Raw genomic sequence first — 13,914 nt, 5'->3', positions numbered from 1 at the left:
ATTAGGAAAGTCCTGAGCTGAAATATGACACTCTTCCAATGTCCATGTTTGGATATGAGGTGCCTCTTATACCTTCTGCATTGATGCAGAAATATTCAGATTAAATGATTGGATTATGAGAGCTGTAACATAATCAGTCCATCCTACTTTTTTAAAATTTTTTTTTTTTTTTGAGAGAGAGAGAGAGAGAGAATTTTTTTTTTTTTTTTTTTTTTTTTTTTTTTTTTTTTTTTTAGTTTTCGACAGACACAACATCTTTGTTTATATGTGGTGCTGATGATCCAACCCGGGCCGCATGCATGCCAGGCACGCGCGCTACCACTTGAGCCACATCCCCAGCCCAGTACATCCTACTTTTAATGGACTGTGTGTGTGGCAAAGGTAGGCAATTGAGGCACAAATGGAGGAGGTGGTTTGCTGGGGTGTGCCCTGGAAGGGTTGATTCCCTGTGGTCCCTCTCCCCACAATTCCTAGCTACGGGGGATGGAGCAGCACTCCTCCCTCCACCATCCCCTTCTGCCATGATGTTCTTCCTCCCCTCAGGCCCAGAGCAATGGAGTTGACTGACCATGAACTGAATCTCTAAAATTGTGTGCCCAAATCAACTTTTCTTCCTCTAAGTTTTGCTTGTCAGATATTTTGGTCACAGTGATAAAAAGATGACTAACATGGTGTCCATTCATCTGGCAAAGCAATATGGAGATGAGATGTAGCTGGCAAATGGACCAGGTTTTACGTTGTGCATTGATCAGCCTTTGGTTGCATCCTTGGGAAGGAAGCATGAATTTCAGTACAGTAATGATTTTCTTCTGGGCTAACAATGACGAGCTGCCTGCCAGCAGTACTCCCAGAAGGTGGGGTACTACATCTAGTAGCACATCACAGTGCCAGCTACACTTACGTTTCTTATTTATTGCCTATTAATACCCTCATGGGTGAATGCCCCCTGAGGAAAAGAATTCCCATCAGTTCCTGTACTGTTGCATATGCAGAATCTAGAACAGAACATGGCTGTACTGAGCTATCAGCTTTTGTGGAATTAATGAATAAACAAACAAACATCTACTGGGAAAAAAATTCTTTCCACTATAACTGGAGTGCCTAGTGGTAGAGACTTTTACACGTAACTTTCTTTCCTTTTCTAAACATTTTATTTTTGCCATGCTGGGTGCTCTATCACTGAGCAAAATCCACAGCACTTTTTATGTTTTACTTGGACACAGAGTGTATATGTGTGTGTGTGTGTGTGTGTGTGTGTGTGTGTGTATACTTACCCATGCTAGGCAAGTATTCTACCACTGAGCTGTATCACTGCTCAGTTTATTTTAGTTTGAGACAGGATCCTAGTAATTCACCAACTGGCCTCTAACTTGCAATCCTCCTGCCTCAGCCTCTGGAGTAGCTGGGATTACAGGCATGAGCCACCTCACCTGTCTTGAACTTCTTGATATATGAAATTCCCATACACACATAACATGAACCAATCAAGTCCAACCTCCCTTTTCCACCCTCTCCCAACCGCAAACCCTTCCTATTCTCTAGGAATCACTCTTCTACTTTAAAGTCAACTTTTATTTCTTAGCTCCAACATATGAAAGAGAGCATGTGGTACCTGTAGTCCTGTGTCTAGCTCATTTTGTTTCACATAATGTCCTTCATTTCCATCTTTTTTGCTGTAAATGAGAGGACTGTAACAGAGACCCTTTAAAATTAAAGGCTCCAGATTGACTTTTGCCCTTCCATTTCCTAGTAAAAGTTTTTATGTTTTTGTTTTTGTTTTTCCCTCAATGAACTTTCTCAAGTGGAAACTGAAAAACTATCCCAGTGCCTAGGTGGACGCCAGGGAAACAGGAATTCTGAAATGTCCTCTGGCCAGCACAGCCTGTGCTGGGTACTAAATCTATGTACACATGTTTCCTGACTTTTGCTTCTGGGAGTTGTGACCACCTCTGTAGGACTGGTGGAGGTGAGCTATCTGCCTTTCCAGGTTTAGCCACTATTCAATTCATTTTTTCTTTTTACATTTCTGCTTATTTCTTATGTGGGAGGGCAATCAAATGCAGTCAGCTGAGCTTCCCTGATTTGCCTGCCAGTAAAAAAAAAAAAATCATTTTTCTATTTGGTTGAATAATACTCCATTGTGTATGCACCAAATTTTTCTCATTCACTTATATGTTGATGGACAGGGAACCTTAGCTATTGTGAATAGTGCCACAATAAACAATGGCATGCTGGTGTCCCTTTGGTATACTGATTTCATTTCCTTTGGAGAGATACCCAGAGCTGGGATGGCTGGATCTGATTGAAGAGCTTTTTCAGAGTGGGGATGTAGCTTAATAGTAAAGTGCCCTCCCAGCTTGTGTGAAGCCCTGAGTTCAATCCATAGCATGTGAACACGCACACACACACACACACACACACAGACTCAAATACAAAATAGACGTCTCTTTCAATGTTTCTTTTTTATTATGGTGTGTGTGTGTGTGTGTGTGTGTGTGTGTGTGTGTGTTGCTAGGGATGGAATGCAGAGTCTTACACAGGAACTTTCTTATTGTTTTTATACCAGAAAGGGCAGCAGGAGACTCCCCTGGCTATGGACTCACATGGTTGGTTATAGATCCATCGCTGTAGGGGAGACACTGAGATTCAAGGAAAGGAGGTGAGTATATCCCCAGTCAGCTTGCCCTTTGGTTTGATGGAGGGTCCTGGTGGATTCCAATGAGTCCGTTTCTTACCACTCAGGTGTTGCTCTGAGGATGTTCTCTCTCCCTCCTATCTCCTCTATCTTTCTTCCCTGCCTCCCCAACCTCTTCCACACACATAATTGCAGTGCTGAGGAAGGAACCCAGGGCCTCACACATGCTAAACAAGCACCGAGCTACACCCCCAGCCCCAAGCTCATGCCCTTCTCGGGAAGGACATGTCGGGATTGAGGATCTCTGCTCAAGTCCTACTAACAGGGAAACAAGGATGTGGACTCCTTCACCTGAATCTCTGCCTCCTTTTTGCATTGGTTTCCTTTGCTTTGAGTCACCTGAGATTCCTGGGGCAACAGGTCTGATCAATAAGCATTTTTGTGAGGCAACAGAAACTTTCTTATCACCAAAAAGGCCTGGCCTGCCAAACCCTGAGATGAAGATGTCTGAGACCATGCCTTGTCAAGATGGTCTGCTTTGGCAGCTGTGCATAGCCTCTAACATTGCAACCCCTGAACCTTTACCCTCATTCTCTTTTACATAATTAAACCTCAAAGTTTGCCAGATCCTTAATGACAGGGCAAATGCGTCCCCTTGTCTCCCTGGGTGTCTACCCTGATTAGAGCTCCTTTTCTGCTTTTCCCCATTGGTTTTTCTATTTGTCATTCAGGATGAGTGGCAGGACCTGATGACTTATTGGACACCTCCTTCCTGAGTCAGGCCTCTGGCCTAGGACTCCAGTAATAATAGTAATATTTAAAAGCCCTTTTTATTTTTAAACAAGCTGGTCTCTAACTTATGATCCTCCTGCCTCTGCCTTCCAAATAGCTGGATTACAGGTGTGCCCCACTGGGACTGTCCCACACTAATTATTACTGTGACACTTGTGTGTGTGTGTAGGCCAGGACAAATTTCCCTTTTGCCACATGGCTTCCTATTGTTGTATCAACAGCAACAATAATTATAGCTGGTATCTCTAGAGTAGTCACCATATCCCTAGGCCCTTAGGTATTTTCTTAAAGCCCATCATGCACTATTCATAGAAAATGCACAAGCAAACTTGGCTCAGCTTCACTTTCTCTCTGTTTAGGTAGATTAATATCCTTCTTCCCTTGCTTCATAAAAGATCATGTGGTTTGTGATCCTGAAAGTGGCCTGAAAGTCAGCACTGACCCTGCAGTGCCCGCCCCCCTCCCCAGCCAGTGAGGATGCACAGGGAACACTGCTTGCTCCTCTCCTTCGCTCTCTCCAGAGCCCCTCCCTCCACTTCTGTCATGAGCATGTCTCCTTCCAAAGCTCACATTCTACATGAATAATATCAGTTGTATAGGTTTAAAAATCTTAACTAACAGTATAACCACTTTTTTAAAGATCACATAAAATTATCAAATGGGTGTGACATTTACGTGACAAATAAAATAGAGACTCATTCTTTTTGATAAAGTTTCTCATTGCAGGAACAAATAGCAAACTACAGTCCAAAAAAAGACCAATTCTATTGGCTAAAGATATTTCTTCAAATTAAACAGTTCACAATGCACTAGCTTGATGGGCTTGTAAAGTATAATATCTTTAAAAGGTTAAATGACATGTCATTTCTTACAAAGAGGGCATAGAAGATGTGAGAAAGTAATTTTCAGCAATATCTGAGGTTTGTAATGATAACCTTCTGTACAGAATATCTTGTTAATGACAGAGTTAAGATTTTGTGGGAACTGATGTCAACAAACCAGTTTTGATGCTGTGTGAAGAACTGACTACAATTTAATGCTAGATTTAGCAAAAGCATTAAGGCGGTTGATAGTTCCTAACCAATACAACATCACACACTTTCATTGTTTTGTGTTCTAGCTTTAGAAAAATGCATACCTTTTATTCTATGAATCATGATGCATAAATTCCCTCAAGAACTAGTGGGTGGCACGGAAACAGAAGAGAGATCAGTAGGATAGAGGAAAGGGACTGAGAGGGTGGCAGGAGGGAGGAGGAAAGAAAGGAATGGTGGAAGGGAACTGAGGACCCCGTCCTGGGTGCACTCGTGAATATATGAGAGTGAATTTCATCTAGATGTGTATCCGTAATGCACTGAATACAAAAACTACAACTACGCAGAAGAAAGACCAGTAGAATAAAATCAATCAATCAATGAATGAAGGAAAGGGGGAAGAGGAAGCAGTGAAAGAGGAAGTCATGAGGGTGGAAATGGACAAAATTGAATTCCATGCTTGTATAATTATGTCACAATGAACACTAGGAACTCCACTGTTATGTGTAATTATAATGCACCAAGAAAAAAATTTTAAAAGAATTAGTGGGTGAAGAAAACAACGAGTAGGAGGACGGACAGGAATTATTGTTTGAATATTACTAGAAAAATGGCTTCCCAGCTGGGGTGGCTGGTGGGGCAGGAGGTGGGAGTGCAGGGGCCTCAGCTGCCTGTCAGGGGGGGTTCCTCCCCAGGGAGCACCCCCACTTCCAGGGAGGGCAGAGTCTGCATCCTGTGCCTGAGGTCACCTCCCCCATGCCCCTCCACACCCTGCAGGAGCTTCTCTGCCCTGGGGTGAGGATGAGCAGCAGCAGCTGTCAGGGGACTCCCAGGTGTGGGTGAAGGGAAGCAGCAGCCAAGACAGCCCGTCCTCAGGGTCCTGGAGTTTGCTGCTTCTGTGGCTCCTCAACTGCTCCACCCTCAAGTGGTTTATGCTTCCAGAGTCCCTGGGAAGGGGTCCTGACTCGGGGTGCCCCTGGCATGGGAGTGGGTTGGAGTGACAGGACTGGGAAGGCACCACCATGACCCTGAGCAGCTAACCAGCCACGGCTACCAGGGAGTCCTTGGAGGGCACTTGCCCTTTTTGGTCACTGAGAGGCCTGAGGGTCTCATCCCCCACAGCTGTTCTACTCTCTAATCTCAAGAGGTACTATTTTTCTGGAAGAACTGACTCACTTTGACTCAGTCTAGGAGCTCACAGGCGAGGCAGGTGACAGATTCATGAAATGGAACATGTCCCCAAGGTGAGTTTTCTCAAGGCTCCCTTCATGTCCTTGTTCCTGAGGCTGTAGATGAAGGGGTTCAGCATGGGGGTCACCAGCGCATACATCACAGAGGCCACTGTAGCCTTCCTGGGAGAATCAGTAACTGCAGAACTAAGGTAAACCCCAAGAGCAGTCCCATAGAACAAGGAAACCACCGACAGGTGAGACCCACAGGTAGAAAAAGCTTTGTACCTTCCACCAGTGGACGGGATTCTCAGGATAGAGGAGACAATTCGAATATATGAAAAAATTATGCCAGACACAGGACCAATACCCAACAGAGTGGTTGATAAATAAACCACAATGTTATTGATGAGGGTATTAGAACAGGCTACCTTGAGGATCTGAGTCAGATCACAGAAGAAGTGGGGGATCTCCGGGTGTTTGCAGAAAGACAGACGCAGTAACAGCAGAGTGTGCAGTAGAGCAACCACAGTGCTGATGAGCAGACAGATCAGGACCAACAGGACACAGAGGTGGGGGTTCATGATGACAGTGTAATGCAAGGGGTGGCAGATGGCCATATAGCGATCATAGGCCATCACGGTCAGCAGTAAGTTGTCCATACATAGAAAATTCACGAAAAAACATACCTGAGAAAGGCAGCCTGCATAGGAGATGGCTTTGCTTTCTGTCTGGATGTTCACCAGCATCTTAGGGACTAAGGTGGAGGTGCTACAGATGTCAGCCAAGGACAGGTTGGAGAGGAAGAAGTACATGGGGGTGTGGAGGTGGGAGTCAGAGCTGATGGCCAGGATGATGAGCAGGTTCCCAAGAACAGTGACCAGGTACATGGACAGGAACAGTCCAAAGAGGAGGGGCTGCAACTCTGGGTCCTCTGAGAGTCCCAGGAGGAGGAATTCTGCTGCAGGTGTTTGATTTTGGGATTTCATGTTGTTGAGGAACCTGAAGAAAGATAGGGACCTGGGGACAATGGAATATACAGAGATCAATGTTGGACAAAGGCCTTTGGTCCAAGACTTAAATTCTGCAGATACTTAGACAACTGTTCCCTTCAAATTTTCCTGCTCATTTCTTTCTCCATCCAAATTTAGTTATTCCTGAAAATTGTAATTTCTCTTTCTCTACTGCCTTATAGTGAGAAGTGACACAGTTCATTTTTCCTTTACCTACTTTATAGTATCTTACAATTGTATAGAGCCACTGCATTGGAATCTGTGTGATTTGAAGAAATTGCTTTGGATATGAGAATTGCTTGTTGTAGACTACAATTTGTCATTTGTTCCTACAGCTAGGGACATCATTAAAAAGTTTGAATGACTCTATATTCTGTCCATTGTTAAAAATTGTCACACTCATAATACAAATTCCTGTCTAGTCTTTAAAACAAGATAAGTGATGTTATTTTTGAAGAGCTGTTTTATTTCTTTTGTAATGACATGTTGCTTTCATTTATTTTGTTACTGGGAAGTTTGGAGCCAGATAAGTGGACCATGTCTGGAAACACACACACACACACACAATGTATATTTTATGAAACTAACCTTTTGTCTATATTTTTCCTTGATTGCTACTTTCTGGAAAATGTTCCTATGGCAATAGTTTTGACTTTATCCACGCCCCCTCACCCCCAGCACTCCCGAGTGCATTCAAAATCGTGCATTTTGCAGAGCAGCCAGAGAGGATAGTGAAAGTCCAACACTTCCCGAGGACTTTGTTGACGCCATTTCATCCAGTAAACTGAGTCCTCGCTCAATGTCCCTCCAACATCTGGATTCTGAAATAATCAAAAATGGGGTGATGGACTCTTGGCCATACTCACTTTGTAAAATTAACACTCCACATTGTGGGTAAGTCAAGAAGTCAGCAGGAGTGAATAAGTCTAAGAGCAGGTGAGTAAGCACATTATTGATGGCAGTGTGCCCTGTCCTACTGTCATCAAAATGAAACAACTCTAGCTGCATACATATTCCTATAAATGACAGGGTGGAATAGCCCAGGCAGAAAAATGAAAACACTGCATGCTGTCACTTATATGTGAAAACTGAAAAATAATTTTATTGCAGCAGAAGTAGAAAGTAGAAGAGGGGTCACAAGGGGCTAGGGAGGTGAGGTACAGGTGTGACATGGGGAGGTCAGATAACAGGTAGCAGAACAGAGTTACATGGGATGTATAAGTTCTAGGGGTCTATGGCATAGCAGGGTGAATAGAGATTGCAACACCATTTATCATATATTATATAATGACCTATAAGAGAGGAGTTCAAACATTCTGAACCCATAGAAATGATGTGTGAATAAAGAGAAGGGAATGCTGACTACCTTGATCTGACTATTACCCATTGGATACATATGATCACAAAGCACTTCATGAATAGACACAAGTATTGTCTATTAACTAAAATTTCATAAAATTAAAAAAGTGAGTCAATTCAACCTAGTATGTGAGTTTTGGAAGGACACATATTCATACCTGATGTGGAGAGAGGAAGGTGTGCATGGAATAGAGCACGGGAGATGATCAAGCACTTTTTCCTGTACCTCCACGCCTGCCAGGGTTGGGCAGATAGTTGCTGGATGAGCCATTGCTGACACTCAGGCCACTGGACCTCAGCATCAAGACAATAGGTTGTGCTGGGGATATAGCCCAGTCGGTAGAGTGCTTGCCTCGCATGCACAAGGCCCTGGATTCAATCCCTAGCACCACAAACAAACAAACAACAACAACAACAAAAAAAAAACATAGGATGTTGTGAAGCAGGGGAGGAAGGACATTATTCTACCCAAAACAGAGAAAACAAGTGAAGCAAATGGCTGTTATCTGGGTCCTTAACCCTCAAAAGGTATCCTGGAAACTTGAATAGAGCTTATACATTTGGAAAATTCCAAAGTATAAGAAAACAGTCTTTATATAACTGTGTCAAAATATCAAAATTTTCCTGAAAAAATTGAAAAGATGATTGCCACATGATCCAACAATTCCGCTTCAGCCTCTGAGTGTACCTCTGAAATAATTGAAGCAGGGTGTCAAAGAGATATTTGTGCACATTCATTCACAGCAGTACTATTCACAAGAGCCAGAAGGTGGGAGACCCCAGTGCCCAGGCACAGATGGATAAAGACCCACAATGTGGTAAACACACACAATGAGATAAGGCTCAGCCTGTAAAAGGAAGGAAACCCTCACACAGGCTCCAGCATGGACCAGGAGGACTTTGTTCTCAAGGGAAATCAGCCAGTCACCAAAAGGTATATATGTGATTCCACTTCTATGAGGGACAAAGAGTGTTGAAATCCATGAAGACAGAAAGGAGAATGGGGGAGAAGAGGATGAAGAGCTCATGGGTATAGGAACAGTCTTAGTGTTGCAAGATGAAAAATGTCCTGAAGTGGATGGTGATAATGGTCACAGAACCATTGTTGAGTGTACCCAATGCCACTGAAATGATCAAAATGTAACCTCTGTTACGAATATTTTAACCACAATTTAAAAAATATTAATAAAAATGTTAAAGGGATACTGTCTGATTTTCTTGATTTGTGCTCCTCTCCTTGGCGGAGCTTTGACAAAGAACCCACCCCTCAATTCTCACGGGTCAAGAAAGGAATTCCCTCCTTAGAGAATGGCCCACTCTCACCCCAGTCCCATCTCTCTTCCTTCCCCATGAAGACTGGGAAATATCTAAAATCATTCGTGGAGATGCAGCTCTTACCTCCTCCTGTCCTTGGTAGGATCACCTCCAAGTTCAGCTCAGAAAAGACAGGGAATGCTGAATCCAGGAGGAGGCCAGGCAGGGCCGAGATTCAGTGCTCACCAGCTCTGCGCCTCTATTTTAACATCCTGGGGGCTGATCCTTGCATGTGACAGAGGACAGAGAGGATTGGGTGATTCTGAGTGGTTCTTACACAGAAATGGTCAGGAACCCTCCATAATGAGTCCCAAGAGGTCAGAGATATAAGACAGTGAGAGTCACAGAGCTCTCAATACCCAGCCTCCATCTCCCTTCTCTAGGGAACAGAGGGAGGGTGAGGAGTTGGCTATTCTCCAGAAAGACAAGGATTGCTTTTCTACTGTGGTCCTCAGACTTAGTGAGAGGCCCTGTTAGCGTACACATCGCTAGTACTTCCCTAGAGTCTCAGACTTACTAGGGTTGGCCTATGTCCTAGGAATTCTGTTCTACCAAGTTTCCAGGTGACGCTGCTACAGCTGACCCAGAAGCTCCACTTTGAGAACCCACAGTGTAGCTCATTAAAATCGGCAAGGACACAATTCATGACAGTGGTTCTGCTATCTTTGCCCGGAAGATCCTGGTGTCAGCAAACTCACAGAAAAACCAACAATCGGGCCACAGTCAAGGATGTTTGTTTTAGGACCTTTAGGGATTGCAATATAAGGAGACCCAAGGGCCAGGAGCAACTGTAGTGTGTTGTGACCAAAGGGGGAAAGGATAGAGTTTAAAAATGTAAAAAACACGACTGTACAAGTTGTTATCCACAAATTGGAATTGGTGGGAGCTGATGGTCACTGATAGGTTTGAAAGCCTATTGGCTGTTGTTGATAATCAGCCATGAGCACAGCAAGAGTAACTGAGGGTCCAGGTGCTACAGATCCTGTAGTTTGGCCCAGTCCCAAATATTCAGGGGAGGAGATGCATGGGCCCTCCACCCTAGAAGGCTTCCCAGCTCCATTCAAAGGGCTCTGAGACAAGGCGCAGGCACTTTGTAATCTCAGTCCTCACACGTGCAATTCCATAAGCAGAGTTCCCTTTTGTGTGCCCATGATGGATTGTACATCCAATACTGCTGGGTGTAGGATGGGAGGGTGGGGCAATGGGGACTTTGGAAATTTGGATCCAATATTTACTAACCCTTAGCAGCTTTGCAACTTTGAGGACATTATTCAACCTCCGTATTCCTCTGCTCCTTTATCTGTAATATGAGAAGTGAATCAACTAAATTTTTTAATTTTTATTTTTATTTCTTTAATGGGGATTGAATCCAGGAACAACTTTACCACTGAGTCCAATCTCCAGTTCTTTTTATTTTTTTTATTTTGGAGGCAGGGTCTCGTTGAGTTGAGGAGGCTGTCCTCAAACGTAATCCTCCTGTCTAAGGATTTCTAATCACAGGGATTACAGTTGTGTGTTACCACATCCAGGATTTATTAAAAAATTTAAAGCTCTTTTATTTTAAAGGACCATGACAAATTTCAGTGTGGAGATATAAGAGTATGGGGCTCCACAGTGGCAAGCTGAGTACCAGGACTGGTCTTATGCTGAGGTTTAGGTGTCTGCAGACTCAAGAGTGAAGGATGAGAGTCTGGATTCTCCTGCTTGGCTTGGGACCACACAAAGATGGGTCTCAGAACCACAGGAGAATGGGAGGCAAACCATTTGCAAATATGAAGTATCCGTGATTCTCATCACCTGTAGCTCCCAAGGAAAGCTTGTGTAACTGCACTGTGCCTCATGGAAGGAGATTTCAATGCAAAGACACACCCATAGATAACAAAAGTAATCGCATAAAGATTAAACATCCAATGCACCAGGACATTATAAAATTATGAATTAGAACTCCCTTATGATCCTTTGAATGAATCACCAGCAGAAATTGACAAATTATGATGCTATGTGATTTTAATATGTATAGCTCCATGACAATACAATGAGAAATCAACAAAATTCGACACAAACAATATTGGAACATGATTAACAATTTGGACATACATATAATAATGCTTCCAGTAGTCCTTAAAATTAATGACATTACTTATTTACACCAGAGAAACACTTCATATGTTTTACGATAGGTGCTAAATGCCTCGTTTTTAATTGCACAGGAGTAAAAATATACAGAGAGCATGTTCTCTGACCACAGCACAACTAGGCAGAAAATAAGCCACTAAAGTGTGATAAGAGATTTGCCAACTATTCAGACTTTAATAAAAGCATTTCTACATATCACAGGGATTACATGAGAAATCTTAATGTATTGATTCAAATTTATGTACTTGTACCTTTTCCAATGAATTAAGAAGAAAATAAAGAAAGGAAAAAGGTGAAGGGAGAAATTGACTTTATAAGTAGTGAATGTGATAGGCTGGAAGTGTGCATACACACACACACACACACACACACTCAACACAAAATAACGTACTTGGAATTATGGGGAAGTAAGGAAGTTTATGATTTTATTAACAGGAGATTGTAGGTCCAGGAATTACTGTTTAATTTGTCTATGTTGAATGCAGACCAATTTCTATGTACATCCAACACAGTGAATTAGTTCAGACATTCCAGTGTAAGAGACTCATTCCTCCAAGTCATTATTAAGTGTGTGACATGGGTCTGAAAGTTATATAGGTGTGGAAATGGAGATCAGAGTAGAGTTAGTTAGTAAATGACAGTAAAATATAGAAAAGTGGGATTCAATACCAAGCTACTTGTGTTAAAAGCCCGCCCTTAAATCCTTGGCTCTGAGAACTGAACACGGAGGGAGTCAGGAATCCTGCCGCACCCAGGGCTCAGTGCTCTTGTGAGCAGCTGGGTGGCTTCTTCACCAGAAGAATCAGAACAGGCACAGCCACAGTGGGAACAGGACTCTTTACTGGAGCCTCTTGCTGGGGCAGAAGGAGACAGCACTGCCCAAGAGTGTGCACTGCCCCCAACAGGAAGGGCGCTGGCTTCCCAGCTGGGGAGGCTGGTGGGGCAGGAGGTGGGAGTGCGGGGGGCCTCAGCTGCCTGTCAGGGGGGGTTCCTCCCCAGGGAGCACCCCCACTTCCAGGGAGAGCAGAGTCTGCATCCTGTGCCTGAGGTCACCTCCCCCATGCCCCTCCACACCCTGCAGGAGCTTCTCTGCCCTGGGGTGAGGATGAGCAGCAGCAGCTGTCAGGGGACTCCCAGGTGTGGGTGAAGGGAAGCAGCAGCCAAGACAGCCCGTCCTCAGGGTCCTGGAGTTTGCTGCTTCTGTGACTCCTCAACTGCTCCACCCTCAAGTGGTTTATGCTTCCAGAGTCCCTGGGAAGGGGTCCTGACTCAGGGTGCCCCTGGCATGGGAGTGAGTTGGAGTGACAGGACTGGGAAGGCACCACCATGACCCTGAGCAGCTAACCAGCCACGGCTACCAGGGAGTCCTTGGAGGGCACTTGCCCTTTTTGGTCACTGAGAGGTCTGAGGGTCTCATCCCCCACAGCTGTTCTACTCTCTAATCTCAAGAGGTACTATTTTTCTGGAAGAACTGACTCACTTTGACTCAGTCTAAGAGCTCACAGGCAAGGCAGGTGACAGATTCATGAAATGGAACATGTCCCCAAGGTGAGTTTTCTCAAGGCTCCCTTCATGTCCTTGTTCCTGAGGCTGTAGATGAAGGGGTTCAGCATGGGGGTCACCAGCGCATACATCACAGAGGCCACTGTAGCCTTCCTGGGAGAATCAGTAACTGCAGAACTAAGGTAAACCCCAAAAGCTGTCCCATAGAACAAGGAAACCACCGACAGGTGAGACCCACAGGTAGAAAAAGCTTTGTACCTTCCACCAGTGGACGGGATTCTCAGGATAGAGGAGACAATTCGAGTATATGAAAAAATTATGCCAGACACAGGACCAATACCCAACAGCATGGTTGATGAATAAACCACAATGTTATTGATGAGGGTATTAGAACAGGCCATCTTGAGGATCTGAGTCAGATCACAGAAAAAGTGGGGGATCTCCAGGTGTTTGCAGAAAGACAGACGCAGCAACAGCAGAGTGTGCACCAGGGCACTCACAGTGCTGATGAGCAGACAGATCAGGACCAACAGGACACAGAGGTGGGGGTTCATGATGACAGTGTAATGCAAGGGGTGGCAGATGGCCACATATCGATCATAGGCCATCACGGTCAGCAGTAAATTGTCCATACCTATAAAAACCACGAAAAAGCACAGCTGAGTGAGGCAGCCTGCATAGGAGATGGCTTTGCTTTCTGTCTGGATGTTCACCAGCATCTTAGGGACTAAGGTGGAGGTGCTACAGATGTCAGCCAAGGACAGGTTGGAGAGGAAGAAGTACATGGGGGTGTGGAGGTGGGAGTCAGAGCTGATGGCCAGGATGATGAGCAGGTTCCCAAGAACAGTGACCAGGTACATTGTCAGGAACAGTCCAAAGAGGATGGGCTGCAGCTCTGGGTCCTCTGAGAGTCCCATGAGGAGGAATTCTGCTACAAGTGTTTGGTTTTCGGACTCCAT

The 13,914-nt window shown here is 44.4% G+C and overlaps 2 protein-coding genes across 2 annotated transcripts; both read right to left on the bottom strand.

Annotated features, from left to right (window-relative positions):
* Nucleotides 1–5,680: 5,680 nt before the first annotated feature.
* On the bottom strand, nucleotides 5,681–6,619 carry LOC143401301 (olfactory receptor 7D4-like). Its single transcript, XM_076858592.2, has one exon. It carries the CDS (start codon nucleotides 6,617–6,619, stop codon nucleotides 5,681–5,683), a length of 939 nt encoding a protein of 312 aa, XP_076714707.2.
* Nucleotides 6,620–12,975: 6,356 nt separating this feature from the next.
* On the bottom strand, nucleotides 12,976–13,914 carry LOC143401297 (olfactory receptor 7D4-like). The gene has a single exon (XM_076858579.2). The coding sequence runs from the start codon at nucleotides 13,912–13,914 to the stop codon at nucleotides 12,976–12,978; it is 939 nt and encodes a 312-aa protein (XP_076714694.1).

Source organism: Callospermophilus lateralis, chromosome 1 (genome assembly GCF_048772815.1).
Source record: "Callospermophilus lateralis isolate mCalLat2 chromosome 1, mCalLat2.hap1, whole genome shotgun sequence".
Lineage (NCBI taxonomy): Eukaryota > Metazoa > Chordata > Mammalia > Rodentia > Sciuridae > Callospermophilus > Callospermophilus lateralis.
This window is presented reverse-complemented; position numbering and strand designations above follow the sequence as displayed.